This window comes from Prionailurus bengalensis, chromosome B2 (assembly GCF_016509475.1).
Source record: "Prionailurus bengalensis isolate Pbe53 chromosome B2, Fcat_Pben_1.1_paternal_pri, whole genome shotgun sequence".
Taxonomy (NCBI): Eukaryota; Metazoa; Chordata; class Mammalia; order Carnivora; family Felidae; genus Prionailurus; species Prionailurus bengalensis.
The window spans coordinates 91,705,354-91,726,721 of NC_057349.1; the positions used below are offsets into that span (position 1 = coordinate 91,705,354).

General features: G+C 34.5%; 1 protein-coding gene across 6 annotated transcripts in view; it reads left to right on the plus strand.

Moving 5' to 3' along the window:
- Nucleotides 1-21,368, plus strand: part of GRIK2 (glutamate ionotropic receptor kainate type subunit 2) — a 662,286-nt gene that overhangs the window by 480,305 nt on the left and 160,613 nt on the right. For 5 of the 6 annotated variants that reach the window (XM_043592013.1, XM_043592015.1, XM_043592014.1 and 2 more), the window contains one exon: nucleotides 14,232-14,455. In XM_043592013.1, the coding sequence (XP_043447948.1) occupies nucleotides 14,232-14,455 (224 nt within the window). Of the gene's footprint in view, nucleotides 1-14,231; nucleotides 14,460-21,368 lie in introns of those variants that run through there. The other variant, XM_043592016.1, reaches the window with a different exon arrangement.

Sequence of the window (21,368 nt, forward strand, 5' to 3'; positions counted from 1 at the left end):
CACATGCAACACCAATAATGGCTAGCTGTTATATTACTATAAATATTTTTGTTACACAAAGTTCTTTCTTACCATGTATGTAATCAGTTTATGTATTTAACAAATTCCAATATGTTCTAGCTATGAGCATATGATACATATTTTGAGTGTAAGGATTTGAGTAAATTTATATTTTAATTTGATCTTTTCAAAGATAGGTTTGCTTAGTAGTTGAGCATACAATGTGAATCTATAAGGCAAAGTACGTTCTATGGAGCAAAAAGTTAAAAATCATGCTCTGTTGGAAGATATACTGTAGATCTATTCTGTACGGCATTAAAATGAATGTAACAAATGCCTTTAGGTAAGAATTATGCGACTATATAGGAAAATTAGTGTTTATTTGCATTTTAACTGGAAAAGGGAATAGAAGAAGTTGATCTAGGAGTGCCTTCTAGTTTGCTTATGTGGCTTGCAAGTGTTATTCACCATGCAACTCTTCTTATTCCTCTCATATTGATTATTCTAAAGACCACTTTGATTTTTAAACTCCTTAGCATAGTTCTTTTTTAATCTAGTAATAAGGTATAGATAATCAGAAGCTATAACGTGAATTATAATACTGTCACTTTTCCCTCTTGAATCCATTGTTCTTCTTAAAATACTAATGACAGAGTGTGTATAAGTCCCATTTCAACTCCAGGTTTTGCAGAATTAATGTAAATTCTAATAATGAATATCATTTTGTATTAATCCATTAAAGCAACAGGTGGGCAAGCCAATAAAATCATAGCACAACTGTACATACCTCAATTTACATATACACACTTCAGCTGAAACACTAATTAGGCCATCCCAATTATTTGTTTCCATTGTTAATCTTCCCTATGCCACAGTGAGCACCAGAGAAATTAGACTGCCCTAAATATCTTTGTATCCTATACTTTGTCCCAGGCCTGGTGCTTAGTGAGTCTTGGTAATATTTTATCAAGGAATATTTGTAATTGTGACAAATATCCTAAATAAATTGATTCTAAATCAATTCTAAAATTATTTGAAATTAATTAATATCCAATTTTAAAATAAACATCATAATAAAACATTTTATGTCATTGATTATTTATAGCTATTATAATTTACTTATTACTTTAAAATAGGTCCTGAGAATTCAATATGCTTAACCTCTTATACTGAAGAACAGTTTACAAAGCAGAATTACAAGTTCACAGTTCCATTAAGAAGATTCCCTCTAGTTCATAGTCACCCATCTTAGTGCTAGTAGTTGTTTCTTGGTTCACTGCTTGTGATACCATAGCATGTAAACTGGGAAATGAAAAAAGGTTTAACAGAAAATATATAGGTGAAATAATAGCTTCAATCAATAACAAGAAATTGTGTGAATGTTTTATAGGTTCAAGAAATAACCCACAATTTTAAATACTATTTTGAGTTGCTTCTATTTTCTTTTACACTTTATTTATTTATTTATTTATTTATTTATTTATTTATTTATTTATTTTTGAGAGAGAGACAGAGACAGAGCACAAGTTGGGGAGAGGGAGAGGGAGAGGGAAACACAGAAACCGAAGCAGGCTCCAGGCTCTGAGCTGTCAGCACAGAGCCCGACATGGGGCTCAAACTCACAAATTGTGAGATCATGAACTGAGCTGAAGTCAGACACTTAACTGAGTGAGCCACCCAGGTGTCCCTCTATTTTCTATTTTGAAACTTTTCATATAAATTCATTTCAAAGAAGACATGCATCATCTTTCTCTTCAAAATATTATTTGCTTGATAAATATATAATAACAATAAGTTTGAGTAATACTGTGGATTTTTCCTTGTTTTGTTTTTGTTTAAATATGTAACTAAGGATTATAGAATATAATAGAATATTTTGCATATTTGGATGATTGTCTTCAACAGAATAAAATGTTTTCACTTACAATTTTAGAAGACATTAGTTATTTTATTATTAAAAATTTTTTAATGTTTATTTTTGAGAGAGAGAGAGACAGAGCATGAGCAGGGGAGGGGCAGAGAGACAGGGAGACAGAATCCTAAAGAGGCTCCAGGCTCCAAGCTGTCAACACACAGCCCAGTGAGGGGCTGGAACCCACAAACCACGAGATCATGACCTGAGCCAAAGTCAGATGTGCAACTGACTGAGCCACCCAGGTGCCCCAAAATGTTAGTTATTTTAAATCGGGAAATCTATATATCCGAAATCCAGAACAAAAAATGTCAGAGACACTATCATTCAGTTCTTTGCTCATGAATAACAGATTGTCGTAGACTCTGAGTCTGGAGTTCTCTCTTGTCCAGCAAGAGAGGGGGACACAGGATTAAAAATGTATGAGAAGCTAATGTCCAGGAGGAGACAAGAGCCCCAAGTAAGGGTTGTCCTTGTTCCATTTTTATTAGGATCAGAAGGCTTACAGACAGACAATGAAACTTATGGGCATGAACATTAACTTATGGGCATGAGGAAAAGGGGGTTTTGGAGATATGCGGTGTTAGGAGTTTGAGTCAATACAAAATAAGATGCTGGTGCTGGGTGGAAGGTTGTTTACAGCAAACATGATGCTCCACCTCTGTTTACCTGAACTGGTCTAGGGGACAAACAAGAAAGACAGAACATGATACCTCAGGGTCAACAAGGCATCTGCTAATTAGCTCTGCTCTGGGCAATTCTGACCCTGCTGTGGTCTATAGCCCTATTTACTGGTGTACTTAATTTGGTCCTTCCTGTGAAAGCAGTTTTCTGCCTTTGTCCTATATCTTTGTCCTATACTGGGGGCCTTTGCTCCGTTTGTCTTATATTGGAGTCCTTTGCCCCATTTGTCCTATATTGGGGGCCTTTGCCCCATTTACCTAATCTTATTTACCTAATCTTGTATACCCAAACTTGGGTGTGTTCATCCTATGGCTTTCTAATTCTTTATGCCTTGTTAACCCATTGGTGCAAGCTCAGGGACTTCCTAAGCTTATTCTCCACAACAGATATACTAAATTCCACTTTGAATTATTGATATGAATGATTTCAGATTATTTTCAGTAGAAATTTAGTTTTCTTGAAATTATCAATGTGGAAAATACTCCTCAATTTCTGTGTACCCAATTTTTTCAAGGGAGCTAAGCTAACTGAACTACTATGTTAAAAAACAAACCAGGGGTTGAGCATCCAACTCTTGATTTGGCTCAGGTCATGATTCCAGGGTCATGGGATTGAGTCCTGCATTGGACTCTGTGCTGAGCATGGAGCCTGCTTGAGATTCTCTCTTTCCCTCTGCCCCTCTCCCTCATTCACTCGCATTCTCTCTCTCTGTCTCTAAAACAAACAAAACCACAAATGAATCCCATGGAAATACTGAAGTTAAAGGAAGATATTGTAATATAAATATTAATATTTATAAGCCATCCAGTTGGGAGTTCACAGCAAAATCAGAACAGGGTGGGAATACTACAACACAAAACAAAAACCATTAAGTCCCCCCTCAACCTGTGCTCCCCCTACAAAAAAACCATCACACTCCAAAACTGTTTTGGAACCATGGCTCTTCTGAACAATTACCAGTTGAGAAGTTCATTTTTCATTTGTGTCATTAACGGCAAGTTTGTTAGATTTTGTCAATATCATATGAAATTACCAGCAGGCTTACTTAAGCATTAATAAATTAATTATTGCTTGTGTTTAATACTACTATCTGTGTTTAATTCTTTCTTAATTCTCTCTGTTCAGGCTCTTTATGTGTAAAAGAAATATCCTTCTTTTATAACTCAATTGCCCACTGTACAATTGAGGTTTGTAGGTTACTACTTGGTTTGGTAAAAAGCAACTGAAGGCATATTTCTAAAATATAAGGTTATGCTTTTGTGAACCTACAAATAGACATTATGATGTATAGTGTATATAATATATGTAATTTATAGAAGTTTAAAGTTAGGTTTTCACATTTATGACACATTTAACTTTAATCTCATTACTTTTTTTTTCTTAAACACAACCTAGTGAGTACAAGCTAAATTAATGGCATGAGGTGACTTCTTGTTTGTTATAATAACTGAAACCCAATTTATCACAGAAATATTAACTATGAAATATATTACCAGTTTTCAATAACTATTTTTAGTTTTATAAAAATAGAAATCATGCACAAGGAAAATCTCACTTTTGTAAGAAGATAAACCTCAGGAATATATATATATTTTTCTGTTTTATGCATTCACTTGATCATTTAAAAATATTTAATGACTGCTCTGTCCCAAACACTGTACTAGGCACTGGCAATGCAGTAGTGGACAAAGTATAGAAACTCCTTTCTCGAAAGAGATGTACATTCTTTTGGAAGGAGGACAACAATAAATGACATAATTTCAGGTCACTCTAAGTTTTATGAAGAAAATGAAAACATGGTAAGGAGATAAAGAGTGATAGAGTAGTGGTTAATAAAGATCCCTTTGAGTGACTGATAACAGAACCTATACATCAAAACATTAAAAGTGAGTGAATAAGCCATGTAGACCTATGAGGAACAAGCTTTCCAGGCAAAAGAAATAGTAAGTTTAAAGGCCTTGAAACAGAAACATGTTCACATTTAAAGATTAACAAGGCAACCAGAGTTATTGGGACAAGAGTGATCCCCCTAAGACCAGGAGAGTGATAGGAACTGAAGTTGATTACATAATTAGGGGCCATCTCTTGTCGTGCTTTGTAGGCCAAGATTAGGTTGTATTTTATGTGTGCTAGAAATCATTGGAGAATTCAGAGCCAAAAGTGATAATCTGGTATATGTTTTAAAAAGAGCTTGTCTTCGGATGAAGAATAGACTCTAGTTGGGCAACAATGAAAGCAGGGGACCAATTAGGAGGCCACTGTAGGAGTCCAGGCAGTGTAACCAGGTGGATAGTGGTGGAAATGGTATGCCACATGTACAGAAAATAAACTATGTTTCCCTAAAAGTGCACACAGAAGCGAAAGCATGTGTTCACATTATTCATTGTGAAGAGTTTGGTAAAGTGTGGGATCACTTATAAGTTACATTAAAATTAATATCATAATTAACTAGCTTAAATGTCTTAGCTAAATCAGTTAAAATATTTCCAATTTATTCAAGCACACTTACCACTGTCGTAAGCATTTCACAACATTGTGGAAACGAAAAGTTTTTAGAACTGGTTTTTCCAGTGTTAAATTACAAAAACTTTCAGAAGTATGCATAAGATGTTTCACTGGCCAGAGCATGTATTATAAAATAATATCATTATGTTCTTTCATTACTAGGACTTTGTAAAGGAGGTTTTCTCAGTATGATCAAATTAGGAGTCATTGTGACATTCATGAACATATGCCTTGTTATCTAATTTTTGTATTAGGTAATTGGAAATTAGACCAATAAATGTTATCATTGTTCTTTGAAACTGTAATCAAGGACTGCTATTAACTATATAGAACTCCATAAAAAGAATTATTCTGTTTTCCCCTAGATGGGTTAGTTCACTAGAAATTACATTAATGTACCAATAAATCTTATTTCTAGAATAAGATCAGAAAAAAAGTTTAATTTTGAAATTCTCTGGGTAATTTTCTTTGAAAATTTTAGTAAGTTAAACTGTATTTAGTAAGTTGAAACTGTATTTAGCAAACGTTTACCAAGTAGTTCCTTGGTGTCAGATTTTGTCCAATGCCCTACGGATATTTGATTGGTTATTATGAGAATAAAACAATTTGGAAAATTTCATCTAGAATGATAGAATATTAAATTAAAACTTACTAATAAGATAGTGGTGCCCAGGCATCTTTGTGAATTTTCCAGGGAGAAACCCTTTACCATAGCAACTATGTTCTAATTAATTTAATCAACACAACATTAAGTACTACTAACTGAGGATATGGTTAAAATTATTATCTAAAAAATAGACTTTTTAGAGTAGTTTTAGGTTTATAGAAAAACTGTGCAGAAAGTAGAGTTTCCATACCTTCTCCCATTCTGCTTTCATCCCCTGCCCCACTCTAGTTCCCATGATTATTAACAGCTTCCATTAGTGTAGTACATTTGTTACAATTGATGAACAATTTTTGAGACATTAGCTAAAGTCTATGGTTTACATTAGGGCTCACTCTTTGTATTCTACAGCTTTATATTTTTTGATAAATGCACAGTGTCATGTGCATTATGATTTCTTACAGAATAGTTTCACTATCTTAAACATGTTTGGTTCCACTTATTTGTCACTCTGTTCCCCTGAGCCGTTGTCAACCACAGAGCTTTTACTGCTTGTGCAGTTTTGCCTTTTCCAAAATGTCATATAATTGGAAGCATACGCTATGTAGTCTTTTCAGACTGGCATTTTTCATTTAGCACTATATGCATTTAAAGTTTTTCATGACTTTTCCTGTCTTGATAGCTCATTTCTTTTTATTGCTGAATAATATTCCATTATATGAATGTACCACAGTCTGTTGATACATTTATTTTTTATTTTATTTTATTCTTTTTAATATGAAATTTATTGTCAAATTGGTTTCCATACAACACGCAGTGCTCATCCCCACTGGTGCCCTCCTCAATACCCATCACCCACTTTCCCTTCCTTTTCACTTCCCATCAACCCTCAGTTTATTCTGTTTTTAAGAGTCTCTTATGGTTTGGCTCCCTCCCTCTCTAACATTTTTTTTTCTTCCTTCCCCTCCCCAATTGTCTTCTGTTAAGTTTCTCAGGACCCACATAAGAGTGAAAACATACGGTATCTATCTTTCTCTTTATGACTTATTTCACTTAGCATAACACTCTCCAGTTCCATCCACATTGCACAAAAGGCCACATTTCATTCTTTCTCATTGCCAAGTAGTATTCCATTGTGTATATAAACCACAATTTCTTTATCCATTCATCAGTTGATGGACATTTAGGCTCTTTCCATAATTTGGCTACTGTTGAGAGTGCTGCTATAAACATTGGGGTACAAGTGCCCCTATGCATCAGCACTCCTGTATCCCTTGGGTAAATTCCTAGCAGTGGTATTCCTGGGTATAGGGTAGATCTATTTTTAATTTTTTGAGGACCCTTCACACTGTTTTCCAGAGGGGCTGCACCAGTTTGCATTCCCACCAACAGTACAAGAGGGTTCCCGTTTCTCCACATCCTCTCCAGCATCTGTAGTCTCCTGATTTGTGCATTTTAGCCACCCTGACTGGCGTGAGGTGATATCTCAGGGTGGTTTTGATTTGTATTTCACTGATGGGGAGTGATGTTGAGCATCATTTCATGTGCCTGTTGACCATCTGGATGTCTTCTTTAGAGAAGTGTCTATTCATGTTTTCTGCCCATTTCTTCACTGGATTATTTGTTTTTTGGGTGTGGAGTTTGGTGACTTCTTTACAGATTTTGGATCCTAGCCCTTTGATATGTCATTTGCAAATATCTTTTCCCATTCCATTGGTTGCCTTTTAGTTTTATTGATTGTTTCCTTTGCATTGCAGAAGCTTTTTATCTTCATGAGGTCTCAATAGTTCATTTTTGCTTGCCCTTGCCTTTTTTTTCTTTGCCCTTGCCTTTGGAGATGTGCCAAGTAAGAAATTGCTGTGGCTGAGACCAGAGAAGCTTTTTCCTGCTTTCTCCTCTAAGGTTTTGATGGTTTCCTGTCTCACATTCAGGACCTTTATCCATTTTGAGTTTATTTTTGTGAATGGTGTAAGAAAGTGGTCTAGTTTCATTCTTCTGCATGTTGCTGTCCAGTTCTCCCAGCACCATTTGTTAAAGAGACTGTCTTTTTTCTATTGGAAATTCTTTCCCACTTTGTCAAAGATTAGTTGGTCATACTTTTGTGGGTCCAATTCTGGAGTCTCTATTCTATTCCATTGGTCTATGTGTCTGTTTTTATGCCAATACCATGCTGTCTTGATGACTATAGCTTTGTACTAGAGGCTAAAGTCTGCGATTCTGATGCCTCCTGATTTGGTGGTCTTCTTCAATATTACTTTGGCTATTCAGAGTCTTTTGTGGTTCCATAAAAATTTTAGGATTACTTGTTCTAGCTTCGAGAAGAATGCTGGCGGAATTTTGATTGGGATTGCACTGAATGTGTAGATATCTTGGGATTGCACTGAATGTGTATATAGGATTTTAACAATATTTATTCTTCCAATCCATGAGCACGGAATGTTTTTCCATTTCTTTATATCTTCTTCAATTTCTTTCATAAGCTTTCTATAGTTTTCAGCAAAAAGATCTTTTACATCTTTGATGAGGTTTATTCCTAGGTATTTTATGATTTTTGGTGCAGTTGTGAATGGGATCAGTTTCTTTCTTTGTCTTTCTGTTGCTTCATTGTTAGTGTATAAGAATGCAACTGATTTCTGTACATTAATTTTGTATCCTGAGACTTTGCTGAATTCATGTATTAGTTCTAGCAGACATTTGGTGGACTCTCTCCGGTTTTCCATGTATAATATGATGTCATCTGCAAAAAGTGAAAGCTTGACTTTGTCTTTGCCAATTTTGATGCTTTTGATTTCCTTTTGTTGTCTGATTGCTGATGCTAGCACTTCCAACCCTATGTTAAATGACAGCAGTGACAGAGGACATCCCTGTCGTGTTCCTGATCTTAGGGGGAAAGCTCTCAGTTTTTCCTCATTGAGGATGATATTAGCTGTGGGCTTTTCATAAATGGCTTTTATGATGTTTAATTATGTTCCTTCCATCCCAACTTTCTTGAGGGTTTTTATTAAGAAAGGATGCTGAATTTTGTCAAATGCTTTTTCTGCATTGATTGGCAGGATCATATGGTTCTTTTCTTTTCTTTTCTTAATGTGATATATCACATTGATTGATTTGTGAATGTTGAACCAGCCCTGCAGCCCAGGAATGAATCCTACTTGATCATGGTGAATAATTCTTTTTATATGCTGTTGAATTCGATTTGTTAGTATCTTATTGAGAATTTTTGCATCCATATTCATCAGGGATATTGGCCTGTAGTTCTCTTTTTTTACTGGGTCTCTGTCTGGTTTAGGAATATAAGGAATGCTGGTTTCATAGAATGAATCTGGAAGTTTTCCATCCCTTTTTATTTCTTGGAATTGCTTGAGAAGGATAGGTATTATTTCTGCTTTACATGTCTGGTAGAATTCCCCAAGGAAGCCATCTGGTCGTGGACTCTTATTTGTTGGGAGATTTTTGATAACTGATTCAGTTTCTTCGCCAGTTATAGTCTGTTCAAGTTTTCTATTTCTTCCTGTTTGAGTTTTGGAAGTGTGTGGGTGTTTAGGAATTTGTCCATTTCTTCCAGGTTGTTCAGTTTGTTGGCATATAATTTTTCATAGTATTCCCTGATAATTGCTTGTATTTCTAAGGGATTGTTTGTAATAATTCCATTTTCATTCATGATTTTATCTATTTGGGTCATCTTTCTTTTCTTTTTCTTTTTCTTTTGAGAAGCCTGGCTAGAGTTTTATCAATTTTGTTTTTTTTCAGAAAAACCAACTCTTGGTTTCATTGATCTGCTCTGCAGTTTTTTTACATTCTATATTGCTTTTTTTCTGCTCTGCTCTTTATTATTTCTCTTCTTCTGCTGGGTTTGGGGCGTCTTTGGTTTGCTGTTCTGTGTCTATTTCTTTTAGGTGTGCTGTTAGATTTTGTATTTGGGATTTTTCTTGTTTCTTGAGATAGGCCTTGATTGCAGTGTATTTTCCTCTCAGGACTGCCTTCGCTGCATCCCAAAGCATTTGGATTGTTGTATTTTCATTTTCATTCGTTTCCATATATTTTTTTTTAATTTCTTCTCTAATTTCCTGGTTGATCCATTCACTCTTTAGTAGGGTGTTCTTTAACCTCCATGCTTTTGGAGATTTTCCAGACTTTTCCTGTGGTTGATTTCAAGTTTCATAGCATTGTGGTCTGAAAGTGTGGCTACTCCAGCTTTCTTTTGACATCCAGTAGTATGATAGATAGTTTTCCATCCCCTCACTTTCAATCTGAAGGTGTCCTCGGGTCTAAAATGAGTCTCATATAGACAGCAAATAGATGGGTCTTTTTTTTTATCCATTCTGATACCCTATGTCTTTTGGTTGGAGCATTTAGTCCATTTACATTCAGTGGTATTATTGAAAGATATGGGCTTAGAGTCATTGTGATGTCTGCAGGTTTCATGCTTGTAATGATGTCTCTGGTACTTTGTGGTCCTTGCAACATTTCACTCACAGAATCCCCCTTAGCATCTCTTGTAGGGCTGGTTTAGTGGTGATGAATTCCTTCAGTTTTTGTTTTTTTGGGAAAACCTTTATCTCTCCTTCTATTCTGATTGACAGTCTTGCTGGATAAAGGATTCTCGGCTGCATTTTATTTCTGTTTATCACATTGAAGATCTCCTGCCATTCCTTTCTGGCCTGCCAAGTTTCAGTAGATAGGTCTGCTACTACTCTTATGTGTCTACCTTTGTAAGTTATGTCCTGTTTATCCCTAGCTGCTTTCAGAATTTTCTCTTTATCCTTGTATTTTGCCAGTTTCACTATGATATGTCATGCAGAAGATCTATTCAAATTACATCTGAAGGGAGTTCTCTGTGCCTCTTGGATTTCAATGTCTTTTTTGCTTCCCCAGATCAGGGAAGTTCTCAGCTCTGATTTGTTCAAGTACACCTTCAGCCCCTTTCTCTCTCTTCTTCTCCTTCTGGAATTCCTATGATACGGATATTGTTCCATTTGATTGCATCACTTAGTTCTCTAATTCTCCCCTTATACTCCTGGATTTTTTTATCTCTCTTTTTCTCAGCTTCCTCCTTTTCCATAATTTTATCTTCTAATTCACCTATCTCTCCTCTGCCTCTTCAATCCCTGCTATGGCCACATCCATTTTATTTTGCACCTTATTTATAGCATTTTATAGCTCCTCATGACATTTCTTAGTCCCTTGATCTCTATAGCAATAGATTCTCTTCTGTCCTCTATGCTTTTTTCAAGCCCAGCGATTAATTTTATGACTATTATTCTAAATTCTTGTTCTATTATATTGCTTAAATCGTTTTTGATCAATTCGTTAGCTGTCACTTCTTCCTGGAGTTTCTTTTGAGGAGACTTCTTCTGTTTTCTCATTTTGGGTAGTCCCTGTGGTGGCTCCAAACTGCAGGGCACTTCCCCTGTGCTGTCTGGAGTAACTTGTGTTGGTGGGTGGGGCCGCAGTCAGACCTGATGTCTGTCCCCAGCCCACCTCTGGGGCCACAGTCAGACTGGTATGTACCTTATCTTCCCCTCTCCCAGGGAAGATAGTGGTGTGGTGTGGCCCATGTCTGGGCCTCTTGCACACTGCCAGGCTTGTGGTGCTGTTTAGATGGGATCTGAGTTATTAGCTGGGATGGATCTGCAAAGTGCACAGGGGCAGGAGAGGCAGGCTTAGCTGGCTTTGCCCTCTCTGGTGTCCTGCGGGAGGGACCCTGCAGCACTGGGATGGAGGCAGTCCCGTTGGAGGAATGTATCCACAGAAGCACAGCATTGGGCTTTTGCACAGTGCAAGCAAGTTCAGTGACAGGAACTGGTTCCCTTTGGAATTTCTGCTGGGGGATGGGAGAAGGAGATGGCACTTGCCAGTGCCTTTGTTCCCCAGCTGAGCTCAGCTCTATCTTCCGGGGCTCAACAATTCTAACTCCTGGCGTCCTCTCGCCCTCCCCATGAGAGCAGAGCAGTTGACTTTTAACATTCCAGGTGTTAAGTCCTGCTGGCTGTCAGAACTCATGGAGTCCGGCCCCTCGGCTTTTGTAGCCAGACTCAGGGGCTCTGCCTTGCTGGGCGTGCTGCCCCTCCACTGCCCCAGCTCCATCCCGCCAATCTGTGTAGCACGCACTGCCTCTCTGCCCTTCCTACAGTCTTCTGTGGGCCTTTTGTCTAAGCTTGGCTCTGGAGAGTCCATTCTGCTAGTCTTCTGGTGGTTTTCTGGGTTATTTAGGCAGGTGTGGGTGGAATCTAAGTGATCAGCAGGAGGAGGTGAGTCCAGCTTCCTCCTACACCACCATCTTCCCCTCTCGATACATTTATGTTTTTAAATTAAATGTCAAAAGTGTCTGTTTATATCTTTTGTTTCAAATGACTAATTTCTTTTATAATTGAAAGAATTTTACTGTGTGATGTTTTGTCTTACATTCATTTTATATTTGGGATAGAAATTTTACTTTAGGCAATGCTAAGTAAATTTTGAAATTTGATGGATGTCTAGTCAATCATATTAATACATGCCTGTGGAATGACTTTTTTTTTTTAGAATAATGTAGTGGTTTTGTCTTAATAGATGTTACTTGAATTGTTCCCTAACTTTTGTTAATATCTATTTTGAATTAAAAAAATATTTTACCAGCTTAAAGCATGTTCACTTACATGCTTTACATGTTATAAAATTTTGCTTTTCATGTGCCTACAGTGAGGGAGGGTTACAAAAGTGAAATGGTACATAGATAAACTGTGCTGTATACTCAACCCCCTGAACAGAAGTAAGCCACCGTTTCAGGTTGTCCATTTTTTAACCTAGCATCTGTTTCTTAAATGATCACTCTTTTTCCCTAACAAACATCCTTACTTTTTCAAACCGTCTGTAGTTCCTTCCCTTCTGTCTTAGAGGAAGTGCTATTTCTTCCTTGTGGAAAGTATTCCATCTTCCTAAATTCTGCACCTGACCCTCTAAATTGTCAGTGACTGTAATCTATTAATTACTGACCTTGCTTCTATATATTCTCCTTTCCATCTCTACAGATTCTTTAATAAAGGAATGAATGAATGTCTCCATCATTCCATTTCTGGCTTCTGAGATGCATCTCATGCTTAACTCTAGGTATAGATTCCAATAGCTTGGGGTTTAGGTCCTGGTTCCAATGCTCAGTTAGCTCTGTGACCATGAACAAGTTTTTTACTTCTCATAGATTCAGTTTCCTTATCTTAAAATAGGAATAATAGTAGGATTGTGTAAGGATTAAATGTGACAATTCATGTAAAGTGCTTACCACACAATGCCTGTTGCACAGTACATGCTTAAAGAACATTACCAAGTATGATTGCTAAATTGATATTTTCTTAGATTTATGAATATGTAATGTGATGATATCCTCTCCAGGACCGTTAAGACCTGTTCTTTCCTTCCTAACATTTAGAGAAATATCTCTTTGTCTTCATTGCTGCTCAGAGGTACTCTGTTCAGTTATCTGAGTGCTCTCCCTTTCCCACACACACCCAAAACACAAATGCACCCAAACACACACCCAGAATAATATCATCAACAAATTTAGCCTTTTAGTGAATTTTCTTTTTTAAGTTCTCCAACAGTCCTCGAGGTAAGAAAACAAAACACAATTTCATTATTTTGTTCATCTTTCTGTAGCTCTCTACAAGCAGCATTTCTTATTTATCTTCCGAAAGCCCAGTATGTTTATGAAAATAAAAGGAAAGTAGAGATATAGCTTCCCGTTATATATGAGAATAGATGCCTTTATTATTTAAAATATTAAAATTATTTCCTGTAACATATTACAGCTTAAGTTCATCCCTGACAGATGGTTATAATATGATGAGTGAAAAGCATTAGTAATTTAACATATTTAAGCTACCGTGGAAAATTAGCAACTTTGTGAAAATTGAAAAACTCATTTCCTAATGCGATTTAGGCAAGGCTGCAAGGATTTTCATTAAATAATATAAAACAAATTAGAGGGATAGAAACAAAACTCAAGGGCAGTAAACACAATCACATTAAAAGATGATTTTCAAAATGTTAACTATTTAAAGACTTAAACCTTTTAACTGAACTCTATAGTTTTAAAATAAGGAAAACATGTTTCTTGATTATCAACGAAATGATTTGAGGTAGATATTATTATTACTATTTAGAATTTGACCAAGTTATTTAGAGATCCATAACTTATATTAAATGTGTTTTTTTTAGTTTAGATTAAAAATAATTATGAGAAGATTCCACAGCATAATAATTCAGGTACTGAATGTACAATAGTTTCTTCAGTTTTTTCATTCCATATATTTTTTTTCTTTCTTTAACTACTTGCAATAAATGCTGGTTTGCTAATCTAGAAAGACATAGAAATGAGTAACAGAAAAATCAAATGCTTCAATTCAGGGTCAAGAATGCTTTAAATGTTAACATAATAGTTACTCAGACAATTCTCAAGTATAAAGTATTTGTTTTGCTTAATTTGGATACTGACTTCTTTTTTGAGACTTAGAACCAATGTTTTCCCCTGTTTTCTGTTTCTCTCTACAGAAAGCTGACCTTGCAGTTGCCCCACTGGCTATTACCTACGTTCGAGAGAAGGTCATCGACTTTTCCAAGCCCTTTATGACACTTGGAATAAGTATTTTGTACCGCAAGCCCAATGGTACAAACCCAGGCGTCTTCTCCTTCCTGAATCCTCTCTCCCCTGATATCTGGATGTATATTCTGCTGGCTTACTTGGGTGTCAGTTGTGTGCTCTTTGTCATAGCCAGGTAACATGCTCACTTTTGTGATTTTTTTGGCAATTGTTACCTCCTTTTTCTAACTAATAATTGTCAAAAGTCACAATAATTTTACTTTTCTTCTTCTTTATTTCCCTTGGGGTGCTGAAATAATGAACTTTTAAGAGTCACCTACCTTATTAAAATATACTGTACTGCCTTTTTCGGCAGAAAGCATGCTGGTTGTGTCAGTAAGCTATAACTGTGGGAGAGCTTACTCTTTTTAATTAGAATCTAAAAGCAGTCCAAATTATTATTCCATAAAAATTATTTCCTCATTTTGCTCTTGAGCGAGACAGTAAAATAGTGTATTTTACTAATTTGAATTGATAAATAAGTCATAAGAAAAAACAAAGAGGTAAGATTTAAAAGGAGGCTTTTTTTTTAATGAACCAAGGCTAACTAAAAATGAGCACTTTGTGTATAAAAAAACTAGCGTTATTTTCCACATAAAATTACTCATTTTTCTACAAAATAATTATAATATATAACTACAAATATGTTTTTGTTCCACTATCAAAATTAAATATTAAATAAGAAGGTTATTTTTTCAATTGTATTATATAGCTTCTTCTGATAAATTTGTCACTAAGGATATTTATCCTTTCTTAAACTTATTCTTTTCTCAATGAAGTCATATGTTTGTTCCTAGCAAAAAATAAACAAACAATAAAAAACCCACTTAGTTCATTCAATTAAAAGAGGAATCACTTCTAGAATAGCATAAGATTTTTGATATATACACATTTTTATAGGTATACACAGATATTTTTGATATTTACATATAAATGTTATGAAAACTTATAATTCTCCCCAATTGATTTAATATTGACACATGAATCCTTCAGACAATTATCATTTGCATTTGTCTGAAAATTTGTATTGGAACCATGAGTACATATCGCTTTGGTAGCTGTATGGTAGATCATGTTAATATTTGTATTTGAAGTTTAGAATTCTCCCCTCAAAAACGAGAATTTGGACTATAAAATTCATAAGTCTTTAGCTCTAACTTTTTCCGTATCTTGTGAAGACAAAATAGCCTTTTCATTTTTGAACATCTTTGCATTAGTTACATATATTTTATAGCGGCCAATGTAAACCATCCTGTTTCATATGTAGTCAGAGAAATGAGTTCAAAGATTACAGTTTAAATAATTCAATGGTTGGAGAACTCTACAGCCTGCCCACAAGGCAAACAGAAAAATAAATACTCTAAAGTATAGAAAAAAGTCTTTCATGCTGTCTGCAGGTACACCTGTTCCTTCTTAATCAAATTAACAAAAGTTCCCAGGAAGGATAAAATCAAAACCTAGGGGCAAATGTTCTGATACCATTCTGAGACAATTGTGCAGGCATCAGTCAAGCTGAATTAAATCTAATATGGTTTCCAGGGGACCTTAAGCAGAGACTATTGAGTTACCTCAAACTTATATTAGGAATTTCAGATATTCCTAATTTTCTGAGCCCAAATCTTCTGAGATTACATTCAAAAGCAAATACTGAAACATCTGAATTGTTTTCCAGCTTAAAATTACATTTGCAAATAGAGACGTGGAACAGCTATGCAGTGATCTAATTCTCAAAATATTTTTAACTCTCACTGATAACTATCAAATAAAATAGTGATATAATATCTGTATAATTATGGTAACCTGTGCTAATTTTACACAAAATAAATACATCTATGTCATTCTTTTTGAGAATGTAACATTAGTTGATATGCCATTTTTTAGTGTCATTAAATTTTGGAATATTACTGTTATATTTTGTTGTTAGTTATTAAATGAATGGAATTTGAAAATGATTCTATTTCAGCATCTTATTCAATGCAAACAGTCTCATACAATTTCAAAAATTAAATATTATATCTTCATTTATAGGTAAATTAACACATATTTTATTAAATAATAAACAATGTTAGATATCCTATATTAACTAATAAATATCGTGGTAAATAGTACATAATATGAAAATAAATTCTTTGCAGATTATTCCTGAAATATTTTATTCAATACTCTATATTAAAATAATGTATAGGGGCGCCTGGGTGGCGCAGTCGGTTAAGCGTCCGACTTCAGCCGGGTCACGATCTCACGGTCCGTGGGTTCGAGCCCCGCGTCAGGCTCTGGGCTGATGGCTCGGAGCCTGGAGCCTGTTTCCGATTCTGTGTCTCCCTCTCTCTCTGCCCCTCCCCCGTTCATGCTCTGTCTCTCTCTGTCCCAAAAATAAATAAACGTTGAAAAAAAAAAATTAAAAAAAAAAATAAATAAAATAAAATAAAATAATGTATAAATATTTTCTAAATTTAAAAACAACACACTAAGAACTCAGATTAAAAGGAAATTCTTCAAATAGAATCCAATTAAATTCTTAACTGAACTTCCAAAGCCAAATAAATTTATATAATTAAAATCCAATATACTTCACTTAAAAAATATTCAGTCTCATATGGTATTGAACTCCTCTTACAATGAAAGTTCATAATATGCAAAGCAGGCAAATGTCCAGATTTCATTGCAGAACTTAATTACCTTTCTAATATAAATGGTATTATGCTATTTCTTATCAATACAAAATAGACACAGAATTTTTATTTTACCTATGAATGAAGACTGTGTCTTATGTTATTTAGAGATCACTAATGAACTTACTAATATTATTATATTATATTAATGTTAACATATAAATATGGCATTTTATTTATATATACTTTTTATCTTCATTTCCATAGTAATTACAGAGAAAGACCATTTACATTTGAAAAAATTCTCATCTATGTGTTTCATTCTCACTGAAAATCACAGAAACAAAGTTCTACAATAATACCACGTCAACAACAAAATTTTGTAATAAATTAAGTACTGATCATAATTGTTAGAATTTATGTTTTCTAAAATTAAATTTAAAAGCTGATTGTTACTATGATAGCTCTTAAAAATTTCCCTTCACCCTTCCTATATAGAAGAAATACTTCCTATATCTAAGAAATACTTAACAAACGCTCTAAAATTTTTTAACCATTATTAAGAAAGAGATATATGGTCTTATTTTCTTGGTATGGTTTCATAATCTATGGTCTCTTGCAAATAGTTGCTTTCTTGTTTATAGCATAATGACATATTCAGCATGCTTGTCTGAATTAGCTGAGAACTCTTTTCACAGTAAAGATAAGCCTGAGGTACAGCATTCTAGATATGGAATGGCCTTATCCTGGATATCCTAACCATAGCTCTTGGCTGACAGAAGATTAGGAAGAAATCTTATACATGACAAACTTGTACATAATCATGTTTGTCCCTAAACCTTTCCCTCTCTCTTTCTATTTTCCTCTGACCTAGCTATATTAGTATAGAGACAGCAGTTAGTCATATAAAGAGTCTGGTTAGGAAATCCACCCTTTATACTCAGAATGAGAGGTATTTTTCACCTTGCTTCAAATATTGTCTTTATTAAACAACTGATAATATGGACACAGTAGATACTATTTATAAAATGGAGCCAATTTAAATGCCCATAATGTTAGAAAATTTTTTTTTTCTTTTAACAATAGGTGTCTTCAAGACCAGAGCTGTTTTGAAAATCAGCATGTAAATCTTGGTCTAGAGTTCTTAGTAATTTGGTATAGAGGTGAATAACTGAAGACCAAACTTAAAAGAAGAGACTAATGCTATACACATTTTCCTCCAACAGGATTGATGGAACTGTAGTAATAATTCACTAAGCGTATAATAATATTGCATATTTTATTCTAAGATTGACATTTTAAAATTAAATACAAATAAACTGGGGAAGAAGAGTAATACTAAACCATTTTTTGTAAGAATTTTATTACAGAGAAATTTCTTAGGTTACTTAAATGAACAAGTGAATATGATCAAATATAGGAAAAAGAGTAAAAGGAAGCTAGCAATATTGGCTAACCTGGCCTTAGCAAAGATAACAAATCCAAGAATATTCGGTATGTGTTAAGTACATAACATTAGTTTTTCTAAGTTAAAAAGAATATAGGAGTTTCTTATGTGTTTTGGGGTTGAATTGCTTTGCATGATTTTTAGAATATTAGAATCTCATCTATTGTATTATTGGATTAGACAGGAGGAGGTGGTCTCCCTAGAATCTGCTCAAGGGTTTATAAATACGGTGACCACCAGGACTGTCTTGACACACACTTTGGCACTAACATGGTCTGGAGTCACAAGATGACAAGGCTACTGCCTTACTGAGAGTTCTTACATTTGTAAAAATATTCTGTATTTCTCTTGGTGCTCGGAGGTAAAGATGTTCTAAACATAGTGTTTTTGACGGTTTAACTGAGTTTAGAAAGCCATGTCCAAAGTGCTTGCATCAACAGCTTTGATCTAGGCTCCTGGCTAGTGTGCAATAGCTTTTATATTCTTGTCACAATGATGGGTGACATTTAATGTACAGTGAAGGACAACAATGACTTATTATGCACTTGGAAATGGATAACTGTTTTGGTGGGATGTTCAATGTTAAACTAATATGCTGTCAAAAAGACTGTTGTTACATTGAAACGAAATGCCAATTTTGTTGTGTGCCTTTGCCACCACTTGCCCACCTCTTACTAGAAAACCATTTCAGTTTTACCTTTCCATAACACAATTTTAGATATATTTTTCTTTAATTTTTTAGACATTTTTTTGACTTAAGTAAATTTCAGGAAAACCTATCTGCTTTTATTGATTTAGCAGTTTTTGGAGAATTTAATGAAAATTTGATTTGAAATAATGCTGTTTTCTAGTATGCCTTTCACACATATGAAAGTGATTATTAAAATTGATTATATTAGCAAATACCTCAGCTATGGACCTAAAAGTCATCATCAATTAAAACTAAATGCACTTTCAAACCACATTTCCATAGGAGATGAAGTTACTTCTACATTAATAAAGTTTTTTTTTTTCACAATTGTTACTTGGTAAATCTATTATAAAATAATTTACCTCCTTATTTGTAATGATTCCAATGATGTTCATGGCTACAAAATAGAGATGGAGTTATTACACCAGAAAAAATTCTTCATTTGTACTAGTAGAACCAAAGTAATTGAAAGGTTAAATTGGTGACTTATTTTCAGCTTATGGTGAATATTGTATCTAGATAATGGAGGCAGTGGAAATTTTGACTGCAATTGTAAAGGCTGAAGAATCAGAATCTCAATCACTTTAAGAAAAAATAAACATATTTTCTACCTCTACATTTTATAATTATGCTAGACATTTACAAGAATAAAAGATTTGAAAAAATCAAGTAAGACAAAAACAATTTAAAATTAAGCTACTTATTTTGGTAATCTGTAATCTAACGCTTTTTGGCATCTTTTAAAGATAATTGTACTTGAGTATATTTTAGAAGTTTTAATCTCTCTTACCAAATTAATTTTTGACAGAATTTTTTTATTGTTAGGCAAAAGTGAATGTAAATGCAAGAGCAGAAGTTTGATAGCCCATTTTTGTTTTTCATATCCTATAGGTAAATTATTTTCCTCTTAATCTTTCCTTGCTTCCATCGCCAAATTGAATTCAAGACTTCTAGAGGTGGAAAACCACCTCTCTGTCTAGTCATTGCAAGAATGTCCTCTCAATAAGTATCCTGGCCAATGAGCTTCTGAGGACTATGGTCACCCTATTTTATAATTTGTTTCAATTTAGAAGTTTCACAGTGTCTAGCTCTGAAAATCACAGATAATCATTTTAATAAGTTATACTATATAGAGAGTAATGTTAAGAAACTCGAGAATGCTAAAAACTTGAAGATGAATGTTATTAAACTATTATACTTGCTACCAACAAATGACAGCTCTGTTTTTAATGAATCCTTTATGGAATATGTAATTCTGTTTTTACACACACACACACACACACACACACACACACACACTGATGAGAAGCAATAGTCTTGTAAGAGATTTTTTTCTTTGAAAGATTTAGAAAGGAGTATAGTGTCATTTTTGACACTTGCCACTATGTTTCATACATTTCTCAGTAGCTAATTCACATGGAAAACTAATAGGACAAGAAAAATACTGTGAATGGCTGTTTCTCTTCCTCTTTATTTCTTTCCTTTGTGTGTATGTGTATGTGCGTGTGTTTGTGTGTGTGTGTGTGTGTGTATGAGAGAGTTTTAGCATAAGAAAGAAATTCTTTGAGATGACTCTTAAGAACCAACAAGATAAAGGGAACCAATCATTTGTTACCAAGTGATGCACTTATTCTTCCACATTTTGTAGTCTCTAGACAGCTACTTCTCCCACAGCTGCAGAGTACTGTGAATTGTTTGCAAGAAGTCATCTTCCCACCTCGTTCTTTCTGTGTTAATTCTCAAAACAAAATTGTGCTTCTGTTTTTCTATAGCCCCCAGAAAAATGATCCCCTCGGACTTTCCGGACGAGGGGTCTCCATCATCTAACAAAGGTCTTTATATTCTGAAAAGTAGGGTTTTTCCCCCATATGTCTCTGTGCAATGATTGAGAGTACTCTGCTCAAAAAAGTCAGTTGCCTTGAAAAATGTAGAAAAATAAGTCAATTTTTTTAATGGTAAGCTTGATGCCTAGTTAGTAACGTTTTCACCTGGATAAAGGTGTCCTTTTGTTGTAGATTCTTTGGTGTGAGAGTTCTTTCAAAGGATGTTTTCCTATATAGTCTTGTACTAGGCTGGTGGGTTTTGTGGAGGAAGTCATTGAGAGAGAAAAGGAAGGAAACTAATACAGATTACATGTCAACAGTGGCCAGGTTTTATCTAAGAACCATGGAGAGATTAATTCATTAGCTTCTTTTTTCAGTAACTTTGTGTTTTTTAAGATTTGATGTAAGGAATGAATGGATATACACAACCACACTATTATACCGGTAGCAAGTGAGATTTGAAATGTTTCCCTTGT